Source organism: Struthio camelus, chromosome 8 (assembly GCF_040807025.1).
Source record: "Struthio camelus isolate bStrCam1 chromosome 8, bStrCam1.hap1, whole genome shotgun sequence".
In the NCBI taxonomy this organism is placed as follows: Eukaryota; Metazoa; Chordata; class Aves; order Struthioniformes; family Struthionidae; genus Struthio; species Struthio camelus.
This window is the reverse complement of record NC_090949.1, coordinates 16,939,174-16,965,003: the sequence shown is the minus strand read 5'-3', so window position 1 is coordinate 16,965,003 and position 25,830 is coordinate 16,939,174. Positions and strand designations below refer to the sequence as shown.

The 25,830-nt window shown below is 37.9% G+C and overlaps 1 protein-coding gene across 13 annotated transcripts in view; it reads right to left on the bottom strand.

Moving 5' to 3' along the window:
* The window catches only part of DPYD (dihydropyrimidine dehydrogenase), a 386,630-nt gene that overhangs the window by 315,925 nt on the left and 44,875 nt on the right, over positions 1–25,830 (bottom strand). For 9 of the 13 annotated variants that reach the window (XM_068952361.1, XM_068952354.1, XM_068952359.1 and 6 more), the window contains exon 3: positions 17,488–17,570. The exons of the other annotated variants lie outside the window; for them this stretch is intronic. In XM_068952361.1, the coding sequence (XP_068808462.1) occupies positions 17,488–17,570 (83 nt within the window). The remainder of the gene's footprint in view (positions 1–17,487; positions 17,571–25,830) is intronic. 13 annotated transcript variants of the gene reach the window in all.

Below are 25,830 nucleotides of genomic sequence, written 5' to 3'. Positions count from 1 at the left end.
TTTAAAAAAACATACTTCAAGATTGAATGAAAACAAAAGGGCATTTTTTACAGAATAATTACTGAAAAGTTATTGTAACCAAAAAGGGAAAAAGCTTTCCCCAATTTCTATTCTTTATATACTATAATATAAATTAAGAATTTAAATAAAAAAATCAAAGGAGAATACCATTCTATTATGATTATTTTTCAATGGAATTTCACTAAATTCTAGAATAGAAATGACTTTCCCATGAGAATGTTGTCCTTCAATAACATTCATCTTTCACTCATAATTTTGATAATGGTGAGTTATCATACAGATGCAAACTTTTGCTTAGGTTACTGACTGAACTGCTTATTTATTCAGAAAGGGAAGTTACATTTGCTTGTTCTTCGCATGCAATGGTAGTTATGATATTTTTCTAAATGGTATTTCTTAAAAGTTTTCTTTCTTCCTTTGGATTTAAGCATTTAAACTCTTGAATTCTCAGCTCTTTTGAAAATCTAGCCATTAACCATTTATCTAGAATGGGAATTTTTGAAGGAGCTTAAGGTGAGCTATCTACACACAACTGCAATTCAATGGAAGTTGCACACCTAAGCTCTCTGTAGGAACTTTTGAAAATCTCAGCTTAGGGAAGAAAAAAAATTATGGAGATGACCTTTCTGAAAAATATGTAACTTAACCTTGCTATCTTCCAAAGCATACTCGTGTCTTCTTCCACAAAGCCATTCAGGCATACCCATGCCAACTTCTCAATTTAACATGACCTTCTTGCATTCAGCCTTCAGTAAGTCTCAATAGCCACTTTCGTGTGTGTGTTGGTTTGTTTTTTTTTGTTTTGTTTTGTTTTTTGACAGAGTTCATTCTTCAGGGATAAAAATATATTCCATGTTATATACTGGGAATAGTATCTGAATCTTGTTCCAGACATTTTTATGCCTACTAATATAAAAATATATAATGTAATTAAACATATCTTTCCCTGTCCCTTCCACCAAACAGCCTCCATGAAACGTCAGTGAAGAAACCTGAAATTGTCTCTTAACAACAGTAACTGTCCCAAAGCTCCTTTTTTGAACTAAGATTCCCACACTCGTCCTGGAAATAAAGGGAAAATAATAGTTTGATTATTTTTCTGTTAAATTAGCTCATACTTGCAGATATAATTCTAGGTGGTAATTGCCTGACAGCAGGGGGATTTTGGTTTTCGATCTTTTAAGGGGGTGACATAGCCATATTTAGATTTCAATTCAAAACACAGCTCTAGTTTATGGTACATACAGATGTCTCTGAAGCACAAAGTACTGAATCAAAGAAAGGAAAACACATCCCATCCTACAGCAGTGACATGAGTTATTTGCATAGTTGCCACAAAAGTAATAATTACACTGTAACTCAATGGGAACAATGGTAATTTCACAGTAGCTCATGTTGTTGTTATCACCCTATATCCTGATAACTGTGAAATTAATTTGTGGCACCACTGTATGTGTCAGCTTTAAGCTGTTCCCTAGGTAACATTATGCTACCATAGAGCAGAAATGCTTGGCAGTAAAATGGGTAGCAGCAGATTGATTATACAAGAATCTTTTCTCTACATACAAATAACTTGGCAATCAGGGAAAATGACGACCCACTTTTTTTGTTATTACTTTTTAAAGAAAGCAATAGAGTTAATGCTATTAACTGACCATTAGCCATTGACTGGAAGCGTTCAAACAATTTAAAGCATAAAAAACCAAACAAATTACTATATTACATTTAGTGCCGTTTAACCATTGTTCTAAGCTGCAGACACGAAGCAGCCTAAAAAATGCTGAACATTTCTTTTTCCTTCTAGTTGTTTCCCACATTAACCACTAAATGGCAAATTTACATATAAAAGCAAACATACAGTACCAAGTCACATATTTAGGAGGGCAACAATAGTAGAGGTTATGCTTTCACACATTCTAACTTCTGAGAGCACCATCCTTTTACATACTGAGCGCTCAACATAAGCCACACTACTAGACCAAAAAGCAGTTCTACATTAAAAGACCCTAGTTCTGCCACACACTGCATGAACATGCTTATGAATTTACCGATAAAAATTCAGTGCAACAACTACTGAAGTTCAGGAAAACATTCAGTTATGGAATTTAAGGAGGGAACTTATTATTGATTGGTAACAATAGAGATATAGAATTTAAATTTTCCAATCATTCTGCCTGGTACAGCAGTAAGAAAGAGGTTTTGGATTAAAAATGTACTATTTATTTTTTTAAAGCAAATCTGGGTATTTCATTCCCATTTAATCCAGGTCTCTAAGTGCTGGTCATTAATATGTTCACAAAGCATTAGAAACTCATGCTGTACTGCCACGTTCTTTTGCCACGTGTTCGTCTGCAAGGAAACAGGTGAAACCACCACAGCATGTTACACAGGCCGACTCAGTAGTTCAGCTGGGGTTTTGTTCCTGAAAAAGCAGCAGCATTTCAGTGTCAGCGCTAGTCATCAAAGCGAACCAAGGTGTTGAGCAGATACTCTGATCCAGGATACCCAGGGATGAGCATGTTTTGTCACTCTGCAGTTTTGATCTTTATCTTTGACTGATCCTCCTTCTGTGATTGCTGCCACAAGATACTGCCCCCAGAACCCCTGACAGATGATGTTCAAATGTGTGTGGGTTTTTTTTTCCCTCTCCAATCCAAAATAAAGCATTCAGAGCTCTAAAAGCAGCTGTGGGGGCCTAAAGCCAGCTTGGAGGGTCCCAAATGTGCATTCTTCATGAAATATTGGCTACACCACATTATGTCACTGCTCAGAAAAACTCTGACCACCCTGTACTCATTTTTGCCTCCATCAGGCACCCTAATCACTGCCACTGCAGACCCAGGAATCTCACTTGTGCCCTTCAAACCAGAGCCATGTCCTCATCCATCCAGCACTCGGTCCTCTTTCTCATGCCACCACATGAGCTAATCCTGATGCACAAAGACCCTTAAAATCATACATACAAATCAATATGCAAAGAGCACCTTCCAGCAAACTCACTAACTTCAAGGACATCTTGCTGGTGCTCTTGATACTAGTAGGAATTACTACGGGAATGTGCCTTTGACATCAGTACTGATCCCCTCTTTCAGCCCTATTAATAGCATGTCTGCCATTAATTTTGCTTTGCTAGGCCAGTGCAGATTCTTTATGCTCAGTTAAGCTGGTGGTCGTTTTTCACACCCACATGACACTACTACTGCCTCAGAGGCAGAGGGGCTGATTTTTTTTAAACCCCTCTGCATCTATCTGTTCTTTATTTTCTTTGATATGTTCTTCATGTGTCAGTGCTGGAACAACTAAAATCAGTTGGAACAAGCATGCTTCCTGGAAGACGAGCACTGCCAGTGACAAACATCCCTCCATTTGCTGGATCAGTGCTGCCAAAGGCATTCAGAAATGCTCTAAGAAAGGTAGATGCATGTAACTAAAGATCTTTGGAAAGCTAGCAGCAAATACCATTTTTTCCTATAAGCCCAAACTTACTACCAGCAACAAAATTTCTGTGAGAAAGATGCCAGATGTTCTTTTTCAGAAAGCTGATTGAAAAATGAGTGGAGGGTATAAAAATGCCTAAGATAGGGAATTTTACCTTTATAATTGTTAATTCAAACCAGTCAAAGTGGAGCTGGTACTGTTACCTACGATAGCATTCAATAACCTACTTGAAACTAACTGATGTCCTCTGAGCTATCTGTGGTTCCCACAAAAAAAATCCAATGCTGTTACTGTAACGCATTGGTAACCTTTGCGCTGAGGCTGCTAACGAAGCTGTTCCATATCACTTTTGAAACATGCTGAGACAATAACATGGAGGAGATTACAGAGCCACCCCCATGCTATGTTGTATGCATATGTTTTGCTGAGAAAAGACTTCCAAAATTGTATAGAATACGAACATATTAAGCTAGTGATGTCTACTGACATGATTTTTTAAAATTTCTTTGGGCAATGGCCTTAAAACTGGAAAAATTAATTAAAAATGAAGAGACCAACAGCAAGATTCCAAGCAAGAGATTCCAGTCTAACCTTTGAGGTCTCAGAGAAAGTCGCAACTGAACAAGACGCCTTGTCATCGCTAGTCTCTCCCAACCTGCCAAATTGCTGACATGTTACTAGCTGTCTATGCTTCAAAAAGAAATGAAGCAGTCTGTTCATATTCTACATATGTTTTTATTTTTCCTCAAAAAAATTAGATTAACATTTATATCACTCAACAGATTAATGGAGTGGCTCCTGATTTCCTAAGATTCAGCAGGGCCTTGGAAAAAGGGTGTACATAAATTCTAACCATACAAAATTATATCTGATTACTGAAACTGTGGTGCTGTAAACATACGTCCACACAGAAGCTTGTTCAAATTTCTCAATATCATAATGTCTCAGAATTTAAATATAAAATCCTTGCAACAGAATGACATCAAATACATTTCATAAGAGAACTATCTCATACACTCAACTAGAGTTATTAGCCAGCATGCAAAGTCTTGGAATAACTTCCATTGCACTTCCAGCCAACTGTAAACTTGACACATTACCTTGGAAGAATGCCATGTTCCCTGCTGTGCTAAACTTACTGAAACAAATAGAAAAGTAGCATTGCTGTGTTACATCCTTGCTTTACTATCGCATAATTGGACCACGCTACAGGAACAACACTTTATAATATAAACAGTGAGTTACCATTATTACCTTGCGGTTTCACACTCTCAGCATAAGGGCAATGAATTCTTATCTTACATCAAGAATTAAATGAATATGATAGAAACAAAAATATTAAGAGAAGATGTATTTCAAAACTCTGTTCACAGTTAGTCTGCAGAAAAAAAAATCTTACACGTTATGACTTTGTGACAGTAATAGGAGATACGTAGCAGCACCAACAGTAAAAGATTGCTCAGGCCTTTCCAATTTCAGGTATAGTCTTCACTCATCCAACACACCCGAGAAGAATAAGAATACAATTTGATCATTTGATCACATACAAGAGAAAACTAATCTTATGGCACAAACAGACATGCAGAAGCAGGAAATACAGGGATATATACTGACTGAAACGCATCAGCCAAATTCAGCTACCAAAGAGAGCAAAAATATCTATGCTATATAGTCTGTACCGGTTAAATGGCTTCCTAAATTAAAGGAGGAAATCGGGGACTCCATCTGCAACTAGGTCAGCAGTGGTCCTCTGCCCTCACCTGGGGCATTAATCAGCCTTTCCCCAAGCCTGGCGGCAGCAGAGTTTGTCCCTAGAATGGCTACCTCTACATTAGCAGCTAGTGTGGCCCAACAGTAGGGCATCTCTACAGCAAGGCAGCTCACATTAAGGACCTGCCGCAAACCCTGCACACGTTACTGTAAGGGTTATTTCAGCCTACTTTTAACCTAGTCCTATGAACTGAACGACCACTGCGTTCAAGTACCCTAGCTGATCTTCTGGAGTACATGTTGGGGTCTACTGTCACACCAAAGGAGCATAGCCAACGAAGACGACATGAAACAGAGTATAAACAAGATCAATCAGGCAATTTGCTTCCAAAGTGCACTCCCAGCCAGAACAGAAATGTTAGCGTGAGCTCCCAGTAGTCGCTTACTGCCACGTAAAGCATCTTTCTCCTCCTTCCTCTGCTCCTCAAGAATGTGTTTGAAATGTCTAACTAGTTCACAAGCAGGGAAAAACAGTAATAAAGAACAAATATTAAAGCAGAAAATTGATTTTAACAAATTTGAAAGAATTACAGCACCTAACTTGCACTTAATGAACACCTAGTCTGAAACTTTGGCTATGCTGAATTCAACAGCAAAACTCCTAGCAAAGTTTTAATGAAGTCAAGGCTACTTATTTAAATGCAACAGAAATATAGTTCCCAATTTATCATTCTGTCTTTCATTGTGCCAGACATATATATTTTATTTCATCTGTGCCATCAGGGTTTAAAAAAAGAGTACTATCTGCATATGCTTAGCTTTTTGTCACGTAAAAACACCTGATTTACCAGCATTTCTTTGTCACCACATTTGTGCATCTACTCACCCTACTACAGCCAACATTTACTCTCTACCTTTTGCTGGAGCGCTGAGGCAAGATCTGCGCAACCAAATGAAGATAAACGCCCTCGGGGCCGTAGGAGTCAAGCAGATGCAGGAACAGTTTAGGGGTCTCACCACAAGCGTGGAAGAGGCAGCCGAGACTCAAGCCAACCACCCCAAAAGCCAAGCCGCAGCAGTTCTGGTGCGGCGACCACACACAGACTCCCCCACAGCAGGCACACAAGCACCTACCGGCCCAGGCAGCTCTTGCCCGCAGAGTCTGCCTCCGCCGCAGCCCAGCACACGCTGCCGGCAGTTTGGGAAGCACCGGCCGAGCCAACGAGAACCAGGCAGAGGCAGCGAACAACAAATCTACGCTGCTAGGAGTCATGAAAGCTTGTCTGGAGCTACCAAAAAAAAATTAAGCTAGCTAGGCCACATACTGAAAACAGCGCAGGTGCAATTCCCACTTCTCAGCGCAGCCTGTAAAACGGGTGTGAGACGCAGGACTCTGCTCCAGGGTTTCTGCTGGGGCAGCCACAGGGCCAGCGGTACTCGGGCTGAGCCATGCACTTGCAGCACTTCAGTGACAAGTTCCCAGTGGGGCCAGGATATCTTTTAAATATGAAATAACTGCTATTTTTAAATATCCCTGTGTAGTTCTTTAATCGTAGGGAGAATAATTCCCACCTCAGTTAATTATTACATCTGGGAAGCAATCACAAGAGACAGCACTTAAAGACAGGAGAGGTTTAAAAACACCAGCAGCTGCCACGTAAGTAAATTCACAACTGGAAGAGCAAGGTGTGGATAGCCTGAAGCACAGTCCAAGGAACAAAAGCCATTTACAAGCAAAAAAAAGAAGTCATACATCCTGAAGCAGCTCTTTTTACATACAGCCAAGCACATTTCCTGTTCCCCAGGAGGGGTGGCACATAAATACAGAGGAACACCCAGAAGGCCCCTATGCACTCGGAGGAATATATGCAACATGGGGGGCGGGGGGGCGGACACATTTGGAACATTTTTTAAATATACTTTTGTTTTTTCTATAATAAAAATATTCCTTGAAATATGACTGTTTTCTTGACCTTTAGGTAATACTGTCAAATAGCTTCAGGTCAAGACCGTTTTTCAAGTTTTTGTACACTGCCAAATACAAAGTCAGTAGTTGGTTACTATTAATTAAAACTGACAAATACGGCAAAACCTCCAGTGAATAACAGTAGCCTCCTAGTGTTTTCAAAATATTAAGATCTTTACAAATACTTTACAAAAATTTACTAATTTTAAGATGATTGTATTGTAATGGCGTCAGATTGTAAATTAACATCTTTTAGAAATACCCTGATAGAAATCATATTCAAATTCTTTCCATTAAATTCTGTTCACCACACAGATCATCCATTATTAGAATGCATTTGAACAGGTCCAAATACACTGGCCACGTTTGTAAAATAAATCCTGAACAGTTCTAAAGACAAAAACAAAAAAAAACCACACACACAAACCTTTCTTCTTGTTTTCTCCAAAAAATTTTAAGTTCAGTATCAGACCAAGCCACAACTAAATGCTTCAGTTTGGTTCAAACTAAACATACACAAACCAAAATCAAAGCTTATTGCAAATGACTGCTCCAAAAAAAAACTCGTCAGTATTAAATACTGGCAAGAGATGTTGTTGAAGAACATTTGGTTTGTTCCTTGATTCTCCATGGGACTTTTAAAGTTTGTCTTACTTTGTAAGCAGCTTCCTTTGTACAAATTGCTGCCTGAACTCTTAATACTCCTCACTCTTGGAAGTGCCAAAATTCAGGAGCTTAGCCTTAGGCACTAGTAGGGAAAGTCTTCAGGTGGTATTTGAAAGACCTAATGTGCTCTAGTGCTTAACTGGCTGCCAGTCAAATTTCAGCAGCAAACTCCAATAAAAAGTATTCTGCTGTAAAAAAACGTGTGTTCCTTAGCACTGTGCACAGAAGATTATTTCTCCAAAAGTTTGTAACCAAATCGCTAAATGTGTGGTACAACTAATTTATTGAAAAAATCCAATACGCACTAGGGTCTTACTCTCAATAAAACACATTGATTTCATTGCAATATTTAATTTAAGTATTCTTTTCTGGCTCTCCCAAATAGCTTCAAGTAAACAAACAGGATTTAAGTTCAGAAGTCTACATAGGAAAGGCAGATTAACTTTGATGAAAGTTAAATATCTTGGGGAATAGCTGGACCCACAGCTTAATCTCTGAAACACTGCAACAGAGCAAACAGTATAGCAACAAATGAAGAACGGAATCCAATACGCTCACCTTAGTAACAAGGCAACAGACTTCTGTGCAGAAGCAAGGACCCTTCACACCAATGAGCAGAACACTTCCAAAAAAAAGGAGATTTGCTCTTACGTCCAGAACCACAATATTCAGTATAATATAAAGTCAGGACGCTTGAGAAGTAGCAAATGCACATATAGTTACTAATATTCATTATAATTGAAGTGCTCTAAATGTTTTGGAATCAGGAAAGAAAATGATGAACATACAAGGCACAGACAGGCAGCCCAGAAAGCAGTTTTGATTGAAGACCATCGCTGCACATTTTGTGCTCAATCCTCTAGCTTTGCTTTCTATTCCAAACTCCAAGGAGAATATACTCAAAGATGCCCGTAGCAATACACGGCCCATTGACTTCAAAGGTCACACCAGAGACAAGAGAGGAGGAAAGATGCAAAGATTTTATTTGCAGAGGCTTTTGCCAAGTACTGTGCACGTCTGAAAAGAAACAGAGGCAGATGTATTTAAAATAGCATCTGTAAAGATAGCCCGATTTCTGACTGCATGCAGAACAGCAGTTACTGCGGGAACTGGCCTTTCGTGACACAAGTGCAATGTGGGATTCTGAGCGGGCTGGCTACTGCTGAGATTAAATTCATGACTTACGGATATAACAGCATGAGCTTCAACAGCCTGAACTAAACACCCAACTCACTTGCCAAAGCTATAATGCACCCAACTCCTTTATGTGTCCTGGACACTTCTAGGATGGTCACGAACCACCTTTCACTAGACCATCCAAGGCCCAGGAACATAAAATCCAATATCAATCTATGGAAAACTATGGCTTATGGTAAGATAATTAGGGTACTAAATTCACACATCTCCATACATTTTTTTGTTGTTGCAAATGACCCAACGCACTGTTCAAAGACTGTGAGCTGATGCAATTAAGGTATAGACTATGAGTTGATGCAATTAAGGTATTTATAAGCCCAGTAGTCAATACTCTATACAACATTTCCACAAATCCAGAGCATTTTTTCCTGAGCATTAATAGTAGCAAAAAACAAATGAAGTATCTAAAAGCATTGCTTTTTATAAAGTAACAAAGAGGGATCCATAGAGGCAACGCCAGATTCTTTAGTACATTTTTCTGCTCTAACAGTTTGCAGATGAGTGGCTATTAGTCATTGAAAGGTATGATACTGCACCCACTGCATGCCATCTTTGGAGTCTTTGTGGTAAGCCATCTGCCACAGTGGTTTTCAAAATCTCTTTCACTACCAACATCAGACACTATCTCCCGCAGTTTGCTAAAAGCAAAATTGACTGTTATCCAATTTTTTTCTTTAAATCATAAAGCAAAGTGGTTCAAAAGCAGAAACAGACTCTCCTTTCTTCAAGTGACGAGGACGTAGGTTTTGTTTTCTTCTCCCCCTCCTACCCCCTGCAAAATATTTTTCCAGGAATGGTACGCATGCATACAGCAATGATCTACCTACCATGCATGGAACAGACCTTAAGTGCTGTACAGTCAACTGTAACATGTATGAGCAGGTATGAAAAATATGTGACAAAAGGTTTTACAAAAAGCTTACAAAAAAATCTCACTGTAGGTACAATACTATAGTACTTCTACAAAAGTTGCAATTATAAAGTGGAAGAGAACATATCTTTCTAAAACCAGGAATATTATTTGTTAATTCACAGCTTGCTATTTCGATAGCAAAGCTTTTGTTCTAGGTATGTTTGTGTTCACTCTAAGGTATAATTCAGTTCTCTGATATAAAATACTGGAGAGTCTACATTGCCAAGTGGAATCACCAAAATATTCAACACCCCTTAACAACGGCCAGTCCTAAACATCTACTATGCACCACCTTAGGTCAGGTAAAGTTAGACATGTTAGTTTATGCTATTCAGGTGACAGAAGGAGCATTTAAGGGAAAACACAATCTTTCTTACTTATCTCAATCCCCTTCCCCGTAACGTCTAAAGAGATGAGCCTAGTCTCTCTCCATTTAAGTGGACCAAAAGTAAATTACAACTCATGAATGAAAAATGAGAAGCTATATATGATCTTTTGAATAGCGTATGTGCAACTGCATAAACCTATTCAAGTCTATAAGCTGAAAAAAAACTTGGAAATGCAGTTCAGCATCAAAATTTCTTGTCAAGGTATTAAAAAGCTGATATTCAACAAAATAGCTGATCTTGCAATCAGATTCAAAACAAGATACTTTATATATATTTAAGTATAAATCAAGAAAACTATAAAGTAATGCAATTACCTTCTAAAGTAAAGATGATAGACTTTGGGGGCCTACAGTGATAATATCCTTAGTATGAACTATACTTGTGACTTGAAATAATAGACTTGTTATATTTCACAACCACTTTTTTTTAATTGCAAATGAAATATGAAGCACTCATTTATTCATGCAGTAACTACACATAATACTGAGTGCATGTAAATGATACAGAAAGATAATGCAAGTTCTAATAACTACCACTAAAATAATTACATTAATGCTATAGGTTCTTATACATGCATGGTGTCACAACTTTGCAGTGTCTCCCTGTAGAGGGAAATGACTTGGTTGTGATAGGATCCAACCAATGCATCCTTCGGCTCACTAAGCCCCCTGAGGGTGGAGAGTGGGTGGCCCAGGAACATTGCCCAGGTCAATTAGCCAACAGAGAAATGAGGTAAAACTGCCTAAACACAAAGCCTTGTTAACTCAACTAAACAGCTTCTAGCACCTAGGGCACTTGTTCAAGTCTCAGCTATCCTTGTACAGTGCTGTCTTGCACCGTGAAGATAAATGGCCATCGTTTAGTCAGTGCAGTTGATGCTGCCAATCTGGTCAGCCTGCAATGCCACAGACTTCATAGCACACCAAGAATCATGGCGACATCCTGGTCACAAAATGGCACTCTACATTAAATTCATAATTTGACTCCCTTGCATCTCCAGACTCCACAGATATCTGTTATCCACACAGGTCATTACTATGGAAGTATTAGTGGAAGTTCTCAAGTGTTTCCAATATCCTTCATATATTTCTATACTATACAAAATATAATAGCCATACTGGCATATTTTGAAACATCTACAAATAACAATTTCCATATACTATCAAAGACATGCTTTAGTTTATAACATTGTCAAGTTATATCTGCAAAAAGATATTCTAAGGGAAGCATGATCCATTCCCATAAATCTTTAGAATTACTTTTTTTTTTTTTTTAAAGGATTTGAGAACAAGAATGTTTCTGCATACCTGATTTTTTTTTTCCCTAAGGAGTATGTTTAAGCCAAAAGTAGTCTAAATAAAGGCCTAACTGAAAGAGCCTATGTACCAAAATTTTCTACTTAATTTGTGCATACGCATCTTTTTTTTTCGCTGAGATATCTCAGAGGACCACGTGCAGGCCACGCAAGAAGGCACAGTGCTGCTGCACTTCGGAAGTAGCACATTTGTGTTAAATACATAAGAACTAATCATTGTTTCTTCCCTAAAAACATGCCTCAAGCAGCATTCAAATAATTGCGCTACAGAGAAATGGAAAGATAAAGATTAAGAAGGTGAAAGAGAAATTTGAACTTATTTGGGACTGAGGGAGTAAGTATTCTAATCACAAGGCTAGTGGCTATTTTGGACCACTGGAATTCCCTCCAAAGGCTTTCCCCTCCCTAGTACATGAAAGATTTCTTTGAATAGATGATCTCCCAAGACCTGGACCAGGAACCCAGAAGCAATTACCTTTACTCCTCCTTTTCTCCTTTCCTTTCAATTTACCCAACTCTCACAACAGCTTAAGATTGCTACAGGAAAGCAGGCATAAGAACAATGAGAAATATGTTGAAGTTATTTACCTTATATTCCACGTCTGCATTTCTCTAACTCTGTAGCTCCATGATATGGCTTCTTCAACTGGGAAACCTAAGTTGCCTGACTCAGAATCCAAATATAAAAGTGTATTTCCCGTAGTCCAAGCCAAAGCCCTAACAAGCAGGTTATTAGATATATTGTAGTGTCCGTCTCATACATGTTTTGACCACTTTTTAAATCCCTAACTTTTACTCTGCAAATGACTTTTGAAACCACAAAACTTCTTACAGCGCAATTTTCTTGGGTTTGCCCAGCCTTGGAAACTGTGTGCCAAATACATCTGAGAGTCTAGACCATATCAAAAGGACCTTGATTATTATTAACCCCAGCTTAAATAGTTGTCAAGACAACAGCATAAATAGCACTATTAACAGAAACTGCTTCTATCAAACTAAAAATCACAGTTCAAGCCTCAGTTCCATGTTCACATTTTCCAAAAACACATGCAACTCTGAATGCAAAAGAAAATTTCAAATGAACTTTGTTTGGTGTATTTTTATATTGATCCAAACAAATGAGGAAAGATATCTCTATCCTTTTCTACTTGGAAGTAGGAAGAAATAAGTTCAAGCCTTTGTTTAGCAACAAGAAGTCTATCTAAAAATACTCAGCTTCCATTTTCACTTGCAAAGCTTTCACACATACTTGCTCAGTTAATGTTCACAAGACAGACTATAGATACATTTACCCACAAATAAGATTCATTCATATATTCAACATCTCACCAGTCTTAATACCTAATTGCTCACCGCCAAAAGCCATTTTATTCATGGTGGTAAGTAAACAAATGTACGGCCAATTTCACAGGATGTTAAACACTGTGGCTCCACTTCTCTGACACAAAGTACATAAAATCTACACTAGGCAAGCCTACAGCACATTCCTCGTATATTGTCCAAAAGCAATGCACCATCATTTCAGATGCAGGATAGTATCTATATTATTCAGCTCCCTTGCCATGAGCTGTCTCTCTCAGCCAGTTTGCAGATGACACAAAGCAGGGAGGAATAGTCAACACCCCAGAGGTTTGAGCCACCAGGGACCTTGGCAGGCTGGAGAAGTGGTCCGGCAGGAATCTCATGAAGTTCAACACAGGGAAAGGCAAAGTCCTGCACCAGGGGCGGAATAACATCATGCAGCAGTACAGGCTGCAGCCAATACAGAAAAGCACCTGGGGGTCCTGGTGAAGAATAAGCGAGCCAGCAATGTGCCCTTGCAGCAAGGGAGGCCAATGGCATCCTGGGCTGCACTAGGCAGAGCGTCAACAGCAGGTCGAGAGAGGTGATCCTTCCCCTCTCCTCAGTGTCACTGGTGAGACACCTCTGGAGTGCTGTGACCTGCACTGGGATCCCCACGTCAAGAGAGACACGGACATCGTGGAGCAAGTCCAGCAAAGGGCCACAAAGGTGATTAAGGGATTGGAGCATCTGTCACAGGAGGAGAGGCCGAGAGAGCTGGGGTTGGTTAGCCCTGAGCAGAGAAGGCTCAGGGGATCTTATTAACGAGTATAAATATCTCGTGGGAGACAGTAAGGAGGAGCTAGACTTCTCAGTGGTTGCCAGTGAAGGGACAAGAGGCATTGGGCACAAGTTGAAATATAAGGAATTTCACATAAACACAAGCGGTTTTTTTTTTAAAACCATTAGAGCAGTCAGATGCTAGAACAGATAGCCCAGAGAGGTTGTGGACTCTCCATTTATGGAGATATTCAAAATGCATCTGGAAACAGCGAAGAGCAACACACTCTATTCAACCCTGCTTTAAGCAGGGCATTGGTCTAGATACATCCAGAGGTTGTTTCCAACCTCAGCAAGTCCAGTTCAAACACTTTAGAGTCACAGTGGAAGCCTGGACACAGAGAAAGGGCACCCATCCAATAGAAAAATTTTCCCTTCCTGACAGCTCATGGCCATTGCATTCTGAAATTTATTCTTCGCCTTGTTATACCCTATAGCTCCCTGAATCTTAATTTACTTTATTTTCTATTAAATTAACAATAATTTAGTTTGAATTTCCTCCGGACTTCTGCTAAAATTCATTTCATGTTGTTAAATATCCTCAAGACTGCTTTACCTTACTTTCCCAGAGGTATGGTTACAGAAGCAGTCCCTATTCTCTGTTCTTGCCACCTCTGAAAAGGTTATAGAGGTCATCATACAATTAGCTGTGCCACTTCCTCCTCAAATACTTATCTCCACGAAACAGCCACATTGATCTAAAAGTTCCTATGAATTTTTAGAATGAAGCTTTACTGAAAATCAGGATCCAGATTTTTTTTTTTTTTACAGTAGTTATATATTAAGAACAAACTGAGTCCTCTTTAACAAAAGCTTAATGATCTTACTTATGCAATCTGACTTTATAGGTATATCCACATTATTTTTCTGGCAAGTTAATACATAAAACACTAAATTATAGTATATACACTCATGATATGTAAAGCAATAGTTTGTCCATTTATAAACATTGGTTAAAAAAACTAATTCATTGTTATTGCTTACTTAAGCTTTACAACTAATATTAAAATATAGTAAATAACTATTTTGGGAATACTAACAAAATAAAACCACAGAGCAATTACGTGCACTCAAAATTAAACCAAATTCTCGCAATACCAGTCTTTCATACCCTGAGTTATAGCAAACTCATTCAAGATCTAGAATAATATGCCAATCAGAGCTAGAGGCAGTTCATATGCTTTATGATTATTTCAAAACTCTTCAGAAAGTTTATTTTGCACACATATATGCGCATAAATAAGAAACATGCTTTTAATGCAATCCTTAATTTGCGTGTCAGCTCAGTTTCTGAAGGGCTGGACAAGAACAATACCCTTATTGGGTATTAGTGTTTTATCTAGAGCACAGTGATACTCACAGCCTAGAAACATACTAAAACCCCATACAAAACTGACGACTTTTCCCCCTCCAAAAGAGAAAGTTAAAATGGATGTTCCAAATGAGAGCACTGGGAAAAAATGTTCATTGCATCTCATCTGGCAGACCAGTAGTACCACTCTGGGAAATCAGAGAGAACTTGGGCAGGCTGAACGCTCAAGGCTCATCTGAGATCCATGCATATCTGCTTAGCTACCCAGCTAAGGGTTTTTTGTTGTTGCTACCAGGCCCACGCGATTTTAGTGCCTCTGTGCAACATGCAACCCTCTCCACATGCTTTCCTCACCAAAAGGTGACAGTTATCTCACAATACTGCAGGCAGCAAATCTATGTCCTCCCACAGCTGGTCCAGCAGCCACTATAGCAATAAGAAAACAAAGCGAACTCTGAATCTGTCAAAGACGTATCATTAGAATTACATGTGTTACAGATAATCTCGAGATCCAAGCAGAACAACGTAGCACCCACGGATACGGAGCCACTAGGTAGCCACTGAAGGAACAATCAAGAACAAAGATCTTCTATATACATTTGCAAAAATACACATACCTTCATGCACGCGCCTCTCAACGTCTCTCTTGTACCTTTTAAGTGTCAGTCAATTAAGTTGTAAAACTAAGCTACAGAAGTCCGGTATATTCTTTACCTCCATAAAAACATCTAAGAGAAGTCAGCTGTATAATATTGCCTACATTAAGAGAATTCCAGCATTGTACAATATCTATCACATTTTACAATCAAACATTTCTCAGTATGACTTGTACACTACCAGGAATAGCCAGGGTAAGTTCATGAGAAAGTAGAATGCCTGTAACGTACGTGATGCGCAGAACCATGAGACTCTACTGTATGGTCCCCATAACAGATACCACCTTTGAAATGCCAAAGCTCCCCTCACTAGCAAATGTTGATCGAAGAGCTGCCAACTCCCAGATTTTTAAGATATTAATTGCATCACAAAATGTAGCAAACCTACCTTTGCAGCGTTGTTACGGAAGACCGGAAAGTTGACACTCAATTTGCTGAAAATACTAAAAGTAGGTTTGTTTGCTAAGTGTTATCTAAATCTTTATTTCATATCATTTTTCATTTACTGGTACTACATTGAAAGCCTACGTACATGAGGACTGACTGGCCACAGAGGTAAAAAATCCTAAACGTAGGAAGTAAAACAAACAAAAAAAGTAAGAAATCAAAAGTTAAAAGGGTGGCTGCAATTGCCTGTTATTTGCAATACTAGTATTTGAAATGTTCAGACAGGAATGAATATATTGTGCAGGTAATAGGAAAGGATTTCAAAAGAGGCAGGCTGCATCTCATGGCTGAATACCTCTGCAAACAGTCACAGTGTTCCTGAGACAGGAGCATTATGAACATTTCTGCAGATTGAGAGTAACTCTCACAAACACCCATAAATGTAAAAGGACAATGAACACAAAGCAAACGGATGTAATTAGTTTTTCAATATGATTCTCAGTATTTTTTATTTTTTACCTTTTAAAAAAAAACACTTTACTGCACTAGCCCAATTCCAAGAAGTCACTCTGATATCAAGTGAACTAAATAAGGTGATAGGTTACGTTTTACTATCCAATTTTTAAAACCTTTAAAAGCAGAGGTTAGACTCACTTTCTGATGCACAAATAATATAATTAATGTTTTCTTGACTTATTCAGCGAGTTACTTCAGCAGCTCAGGCTCTGATGCTGCCAGCTTTCACGGCAGCAATCGCTACCGCGTGCCAGGCACCAGAGCCAGCGAGTTTCTCTGGACTCCTGCAATCAGATACTCTGCAGCCTGAGTAAGCGTGGCAGAAGATTCACATGCTGAGTAATTTTAACCTCTCTTAATAAACATTAAGAGCAATGATATGAGTGTATTAAGCAAAACATACATCTCTACAATATATGAAGTACCGGATATATTTTAACACATCATTAGCAAAACCAAAATCATGTAAATACAGAGATGAAATCAGAGTACAGAGGCCGCTACATACATAAAAATCAAATCCAATTTAGAAGCAAACAGGTTTGTTCAAACGGCATTGTGCAATTTCTTTAACACTTACAGGATTTAGATGAACAATATTTTCCTTCATTCACAGTCTAGTATAAATATACAACAAGGCAGCCCTTAAGCATTTTAAGTAACAAATTAAACATTTACGTTTTTTACTGTGCAGTCAGGCTTAACATTTATGCAGCTTCAAAACCAAAGTACAGCCTCAAGGGAAGCCTCTCCACTGACAAATTAATACCTTAGAGAATAGAGCTGAATGGTGGCAATGAACTCATTTGTTCCCCCAATAATGAAGAATGACTCTTTCCTGACCACAGCTGTGACTGTTGCCGTGGCGACGCAGACTCACCTCAGCGCTTCGCGAAGCGCTCCGCGCTCGCTCACCGTCGTGCGCTTGATGTCATCAAAATTATTTTCCAGCTTCTCACAGCTCTGCAAGGAGTGGAAGAACCCATGTAAGGCTCCTGAGCAGTATACTGCGCGTACGTTCACGTTATTCAACGGCGCGCCAACAAAACTGATTTACAGTATATAGTCTCACAAATTATGCATTCTATTTTAATTATACAGGAGTCATTAAACGACGCTGAGAACTCAGAAACAAAGTAAGCATGAATCTTACTACATGGTTGTCATGGAAATCGTCTTATAAATGTTCCATAATGAAACATACAGAATTTTTACTCACCTTTTTTCTTTTCCTTTACCAGCATGCAAGCTTACAAAGCTACTATACACGTGTACGCACACACACGCACGCAGAGTAGCTGAGCGATACAGAAACTTGCACCTGCACAATACAAGTGTCCAGTGTCACCAAACAAGACTTTTCTGATTATCTGCATCATTCCTAACACTTAGTACCATCTTGAGGCTCCTCTAATACGTGAGGCTTTTAGGTACCCCTGTTCACTGTAGCACCTTTTTCCAATACCAAAGCTTACCTCTGGGAGGCATAATTTTGCCATGTGGCTTTAAAAGAAATTTAAGTGTAATAGTTGCTATTGCTAAGAAGCTTGAACACAGGATTGTCAGGTTCTTTATGCAGTATCTTTAAACAAAAGCTATGTGAACTGTTACTTGTTCATATTGTTTCCACAGTTTTTAATATCAGAAATAATTTTCAAGTCCACACCTTAAAGACAGTTATAAATGCAATAAAAATTACCTATTGTCATTTCTTCTGTGCATTGATTTATTTTCATACTGATATTCAATTTGAGACTACAAAAGCATTATTGGAAAGGAAATTATTAGATATTTGAAAATGACCTAGTATAAAATATTTTCAGCTTGCCCCTTATCAAATTAGCATCATTTTTAAATAAGATTATAGACTTTTTAATACGAAGTTTTAATACTTCAACAATACATTTTTGAGCAGGAGAAACAAGCAACAAACCTACAAAAGTTCCAAACGTAATCTTCTCTCCCTTCAAAAAATGATCCCAGTAATATGTTTTATCCCAAGGGTAATATGATTTTTTTTTCCCTTTGTTTGCATTACAATCAGCTGTCCTTTGTATGGCAAAATCCTGCTCCAACTCAAAGGGATACCCAAGTAAGACAGGGAAGCCCTATAATGAAATATTCCGTTATTTAGATCTGCACGCATTGACCTTCAGCTCTAAGCGCATACAGGCAGGTCATTCATTTAAAATAAACATAAGAATTCCAAACTGACAATACTAATAAAATAAAAAAATTCTTGATTCACCAATACTAAAGCTGACAATGTCTGTGCAACCAAAATCAAGCTTCCTGTCCACCAGGAAAACAGGCTGAAAGAAACATTATTTGAAATATTGCTCTGCACCCTGAAAGACGAAAGCAAGTTTACTAAGAGCCCTGTGCCACCAGCATCTAAGCACACACGCAGAAAAACCTGAGCGTCACGCAGTTCGTTTCTCTTGACCTTGTGGTATAAGGTGTGTAGAGAATGACAGAAGGATCCATAGCACACAAGAGCTTATCACTCTGAACTACGTCCTTTCTGTCTCACACAAGCTAGAATGACTGATGCTCTCCAAGTGGAAAACGCTGAAATTAAGAGAATGTCAACATCCGTTTTGCTGATATTTCCTCCTTGTCTATATAGACCATACTGTGTTAATTAGTTGAAGGCAACAAAGGCAGTCCCCATCTGAAGAAATACTGTAATCGCATAGCCTTACACAGATAAGTATTCCTTCTCAGCCACAGACCCACTGTGGAAATGAATAGATAACCTATAAAAAACAAGACAGCAAATTTTAAAGACTCAGTAATAAATTTTATACCAATGCATTGGCAACAAGATAAACTTTTACCATTTCTGCCAACTGCTTCTAGACAATATCGCATCTACCTTTCTCAGCTTCTTTCCACCAAATAGCTCTCATCCAAGATATAACAGTTGGAGAGCCAATAACTTCACAGTAAAGTAAAAATGAACTGAAAATTGAGCTGGATGGCAAACTACTGAAGGAAGAACAGCTTGTAGTACTCTATCATCACTTACTGCATACATGGTGAACAGCGGATGGAGCAAAGGTTGAATACACCCTCCTGCTTCCCAGTTAGAGCTGCAATGATCCAAAACAATATACTGGATCCTCTCAGAGGAAAGAACAGAGGCTTGAAAGAGCAAATTTAAGCACACCTTTAAATGTCAACAGATACCACTTCTTGATGCATGTGAACATCAGCTTGGACACTTTTTTTTTTAGTACCTCTGAAAGGATATTAGGAATGGCTACTAGTATGAAGTCTTCCAAACCACACTGTAAACATACTCAAACGGTTTTAAAAAACCAGACCCACACCATACACAAACAGACTTCTCCATACACACACTAACAGGTTTTTAACAGACTTCTCATCCATAAATACTTTTTTTTAATTTTAAAAAAGAGTGCATAATCTGAAAAAACTTGTTGCCATGCGTCTGAGGCTCACTAATTTAATCCTCTACCTTCACCAAAATATGCTTTTCATAACCCCTTTCCTGAGGAACAGTGCCCTGTAACAGGCTTCCCCCATAAATATTCCTGCAGGAGCCACTAACCACCTTTCCAAGTGTGCTCCATCTATTCACATTAAGAGGCCACCTTCTGTCCAAACGGACAGAAAGAATGAAACACAGTGGAAGAAACATTTCTGAAAAAGCACAAAACAAAAAAAGTGTTTTAAAGGGAGTATGAGAATACTCTGAAGAATACAACTGGGAAATGATGAAACTTTGGTAGACCATAACCAAGACAAAAGACATGAAAATGTATGAAAACAGTAGCAAAAACTGAGTTCATTCTACTGTCCATGTTACCAGCTAGATTAATATCTATAAATATCTTGAACATGACATTGTGTTTTGGCCCATAATACTTCATAGATTTAAGTATAATGAGCAATTAAACTCCCAGATGTTCAGTTTTTAGCAGCAATTACAGTAAAAAAAGAAAACATAAGCAATGAAAAAAGTGGTTTTGGTGGCTTACTGCCAAGTGGTTTCCTGTGGGCATAGATAAGGTCTAAAAGTTTTAACACAGTGATCGAATAATTTTATAGCATCCTATATATTGTTGCTGTTGGCAGATCGATAGCACGGTATGATACCAAGCCAAACATCACCTTCAAGAAGTTTAGGATAACAGAATAAATAAATGTAGATATGATTAGGAACATGGTCATTATAAGTAAAACTACTGCTGCATGTCAAAAAGCAACAGCAATCTCTATTCTGCTTCTTAAACAATTTTAGCATAGATACTTTGAGATACTTTTAAATGAACCAAAAAGCAAGAGGGTAGGGAAGCGTTTTGATGCATAAATGGTTCATTTATCACGAGACCTGAACTAAAACTACAACACAACTAGATAAAAAGAGTGATATAGAGCGGAGGTCTACGAGTACCTGCGGCATCACACACAGCATAGTGGTGGAACATCTAATTGGAGAAGTTTGAAGATGAGGAAGAAAGACTACTGAACAAATTGAAAAGCTTTGCCTCTGATAACCGCAAAAATGATTTTTCTTTTGCTTACTGCAATCTGTACATTTTCAAAATAAAGTGCAAGCTTCAGGGGCAAAAACTGTATGCTCTTAAATCTATGTTTTCATCAGACACGGCAAGTGATAATATCTTGACGTAAGCTTTATAATACAGGATTCTGTTTCTAAAGGTCTGAGCAATGTTATCAACTACCAAGTCCAAACTACTCTTACGCTTGACTCTAGATGAAGTAACAAGCTAGGTCACAACACACAAGAGTCACCCTAATTTGAAATAAGATCCTGTGATTCTGGCAAAAGAGAAGTTGCACTCTTTAAAACATGTATCTAAACATGTGTCAGCTTAGCTTTCTTCTATATGTTTGTCTTGGATGCAAAAGCCCCCTTTCCTTTGATTTAGCCATTACAGCAGCAATTCTTGATTTGGTCTTTCAAATCGAAATACAAAACTCTCTAGAAGTAGCTCAGGAACCAAAAACAAACCACTTGCTGCCTGGTGGCACCACTGAGAATCTCCCCAGATGACAAGAGCAGCGCTGCGGCAGCTCTGCCATGCCAAGCCTAGGCAGCAGAGCTCGACAGGACCGCCATCTCGCCGCTCCAACCAGCACGTCCTCTGATATAGCACTGACAAAGAAACTGATCCCACTTTCACTGAAATCAACTTTAAATCTCTCATCTAGTCACATGAGAGCGGGATCACACTCTAAACCGTATCAGCTACTTTAACTCTATCCTGAAGTACTTACATAAGAATTTTCCAAAGTGTTAGTATTACAGATAAGGTCTTACCTACATTTCTAGTTGGCTGAAAAATAAAGTCTTTTGATCTGACAAGATCATGAGACCTATTCCAAGGCAGCCTGTATCACTGAAGTAGATCTCTTATCCTAGTTGATAAGCTGCCAAATCAAAAGCCTTACTTAAAATTCTCTCTCTCTCTCATGAAGAAAGTCTTTAGGTAAGCAGAGCTGCTGAATTCTTGGAATTCATTGCTTCCACGTGATTTTGGGAAATACTAATTTTCTTAGGAAGCCTAAGTTTTCTCCAAAACATCTGTGAAAGCAAATCTCTTATTATTAGTGAGGAATGTTCTCCGCACATCGACCATAAGCAGCACACAGCAATTCCTAACTTGAAAGATGGAACAGCTCTCACCTGTTTGCCTTGTGCTTACTGCTCTACTAACACTAAAATAAATTCATTTTTCTCTTGTTTTTCTTTAAGGCATATCCTTGATTATAGGCTTTGTTTTTCACTTGGAGATTTCCCTTTTTTTTTTTTTTCATTAAATACTTGATTCAAAATACAAATCACTTGCAATCTCTCCGTTTACTCATGTCTAGCTGACATGCTCCATGACACTGAAATACAGACATTTGTAGGCCATCCACATCAACTATTTTGTGTTGATTATTTTGTATTGTAAAAGTAAACTCTTCTATGGTAAATGAGAAAACAAACAAATAAATATAAGTTCCCAAAGATACACGTCTCCAAATGTTGCCTAGCTTTCTAAGATGCGGATACAAGACTTACTCATGCAGGTTATCACCCAGTTATGCACAGGCAAGAATAGCTATTTGCATATCAGTTCTCATATTTCATTGAACATATTTTTACATTAATTCTCATTGAAGACCTTATATCTTCATTCCCTGAAAACACTTTTTCTTTAGAAAACATCTACTACTGGAGACGAGCAATGGTGGTTTAATCTATTTGCCACTTGCACAGTCTGTTGGAAAACAGTGTCCAGTGGAAAATGGTGTCAGTGGTTCAAGCACATGTTGGGGAAGGAAAAAAGCGACATGTAAAGAGAAGTTTGTACAATGATTAAAGTAGTGAATCAATGCGCCGTAGAGCACATATGATTTAAAGAGCTGCCTACTGAAATATCAGACAAAAACTCAAGAGAAGGTTTGATGACAGCCTATAAATGCCTTCCTCAAGAGCAGGAAATTAGATTGTAAAGTTTTCTAGCAGACAAAAGTAAAATAGAAGGCTAGAAGCCAAGTTAAAAGTACACAAATGCAGACTAGAAAGCAAAACGCATCAGTTTCAACCAACCTCCTAATCCGATAGCTAGCATTTTTCTTAACCGAGGTTAGGTATTTTTCTAAAAGAGATTAAATAATTGAAACAATGAAGACCTATAGCAGATTCAGTGATTGTAATTGTTCATTCTGGACTTACAATCCCTGAAAAAGGTTCCTACAGGGTATGTTATGTCCTAATTTTCTAAAGTTTACATAGCCATATTTTTAAACATGCATGCTGAATGTATTTGTACCAAGGGCTTAAGATGAGGCCTCCTCATCCCCATTTTGAAGGATGCAGCCACCTCCTGCTGATGTTTCAGCCAGGTGCCTTTAAGGAGGTAGTCTCACATAACAGATTTCCAAAACTGCTGGGGAACTAGAAATGCTATGAGAGTACCTACAGTCTCTACAAGTTCAGCAAGAAATGTCTCAAATTTTAGTCCAAAAACTCAAGTCCCACATTCGTGACACAAGACTGACCATATTACCTAGCCCTTCCAAAAATGCTGGCCACACTGCATAAGCAAACTCTGTTAAAAAAGGTACAATTTAAAAAAAATGGCTCCTTAGGAGAGCTGTATAAAAGGCCAAGAGTGCTTATTTCCATATTGATTTTCTTATCAATACATAAAATGCTGAAACCAAAAATCACTTGCTATTCTGGGAAATCTGATTTATTTAATCAGCAGAAAACTTCAGAAATAACTATCTTGTGTTTTATAAACCTAAAGCAAAATTATAATAGTAATCCAAACTGTAATATATTGCTGCAAGGATAATTATTAAGGGAAAACACAGCTGACATTTTCTGATTTATGCACACAATCAGAGATGGAGTCCAAGGACTGTGACATAATTATCTTCATGCTAACAATTTTTGTAAATCTCTTGACGGAATTTTAGCTAATTTTAAAATGCCTTCTGAAGATTAGCACTTAAAACTGTTGGGGAAAATAGCACAATTTATTAGCAAGGGTATAATTGTAAACCTTCCAAATACTCATTGTGAATATCATTTAGACACTAACTCCTGCTTTAGCAGCTGCTATACAAGACTCCAGTTTATGGAATCTTGAAACAACAGAGAGAGTAGAATCTAATTAAACAGGATTACATGCCACAGAAAAATTATTAAAAACAGACTAATAGACAATTGTTATGAATTTGGAATAGCACATCTACTTCTTTTGATGTGAAATTATGTAACACTGCTTTATTCCAGTCAAACCTAAATATACTTAGCAGACTTCTCCCTTAATGTGGAACAGACTGTCTTTCTACACTGAACCACCACAAAAAGCTAAATGGTTCCATTGATCTTCTCTCACAGACTTAAGCACCCATCTGCTATAGGATAAAATGATTTATATATTGCATTTATTGTAGTGTTGGTGCTACAATTAAAATTATTCACTAGCCAATAGCTGTATTCCACATAGGAAACCCCCTAAACTATCTTCACAATGACAAGCTAAACAATACATATGCCATTCACTAAGGGGCTGCTGTAGCATACTTCACCTACAGAGCATTCTTAAAAATTAAGCAAGAAAAAGGATTGTTTGATCCTTACTGTAAGATATCTGCACAATATCCACGTACTAAATTCCTTCTTTCTGTTTGCTGTGACTCATTCTCAAGGGGTTCTTACTCCAAACAGGAGGGGGAAATAGCAGCTTAAAACTGGTACATGACCAGCTGTTCAAAGGAAAGATACTTATTTTAATACATTCATTTTTCTAATATTATCAGAAAGTATATTGAGCCCTCAGGTATTTACATAACATTTGACACCATGTCATTCATAATACATGAACATTTGTTATAACAATTTTTTCATTATGTGGTACATTCACACTCGTCTTTGAAAATAAAATACAGATATTAATACATCAGAAACAGATTTCCTATAGAAAATCAGGTCTAAGTTTTAGTAATCAAATAAAAATCAATGGGAAAATATTAAGTAGAATTGTGGGGGTGGTAATCAAGGCCTCATTAGCTTAACCATGTTAATTCTTTCCAGTTGTTTTTCAAGAAGGATATTATTTTAAGGCATAGAAATAGTGCATATGCAAATTCAAACACAAGTAACATTTTCTCCACAAACAGGAATGTATTGGTAAGACAGTACTGATATCATGAAGCTCTGATGCACAAGACTTAAATTCCATAAACTTTTTTTTTTTTTTTTTTACTATTAATTACCAAAATATTGTCAATGCAACTGGGAACTCTTAAGCAGAAGATTTTAGAATTTTTATCATTCTCTAGTTTAAAAAATGCTACAGTTAGTTCTTAAAGACAGGTCATTATATAAAAGTTAATTACTTGTTAAACAAATGTAACACTTTCTTCTGCAATTTTACTAGGACCGTGAAAGTTCTTCCAATTTGAGATGGCATTCTGCTAACTTCCCTTTCATGCTGTTTCACACACAAAATTCGAGCAGCAAATTCCTTAGAGTTTTCATGTTCACACAAGGGTATGGTATCTTGCTTGCGTTCAACCTGCTGTTGTCACAGCAGATGCAGACACCACGTGTTTTGGCAGGGGATAACACATCAGATAGTACTGATAAAGGAAAGTTGAGAAAAAACAAGTCTGAAAGGATCAAGCATGCAACACGAGAGTAGACCAAAGAAACGAAAAGAATAAA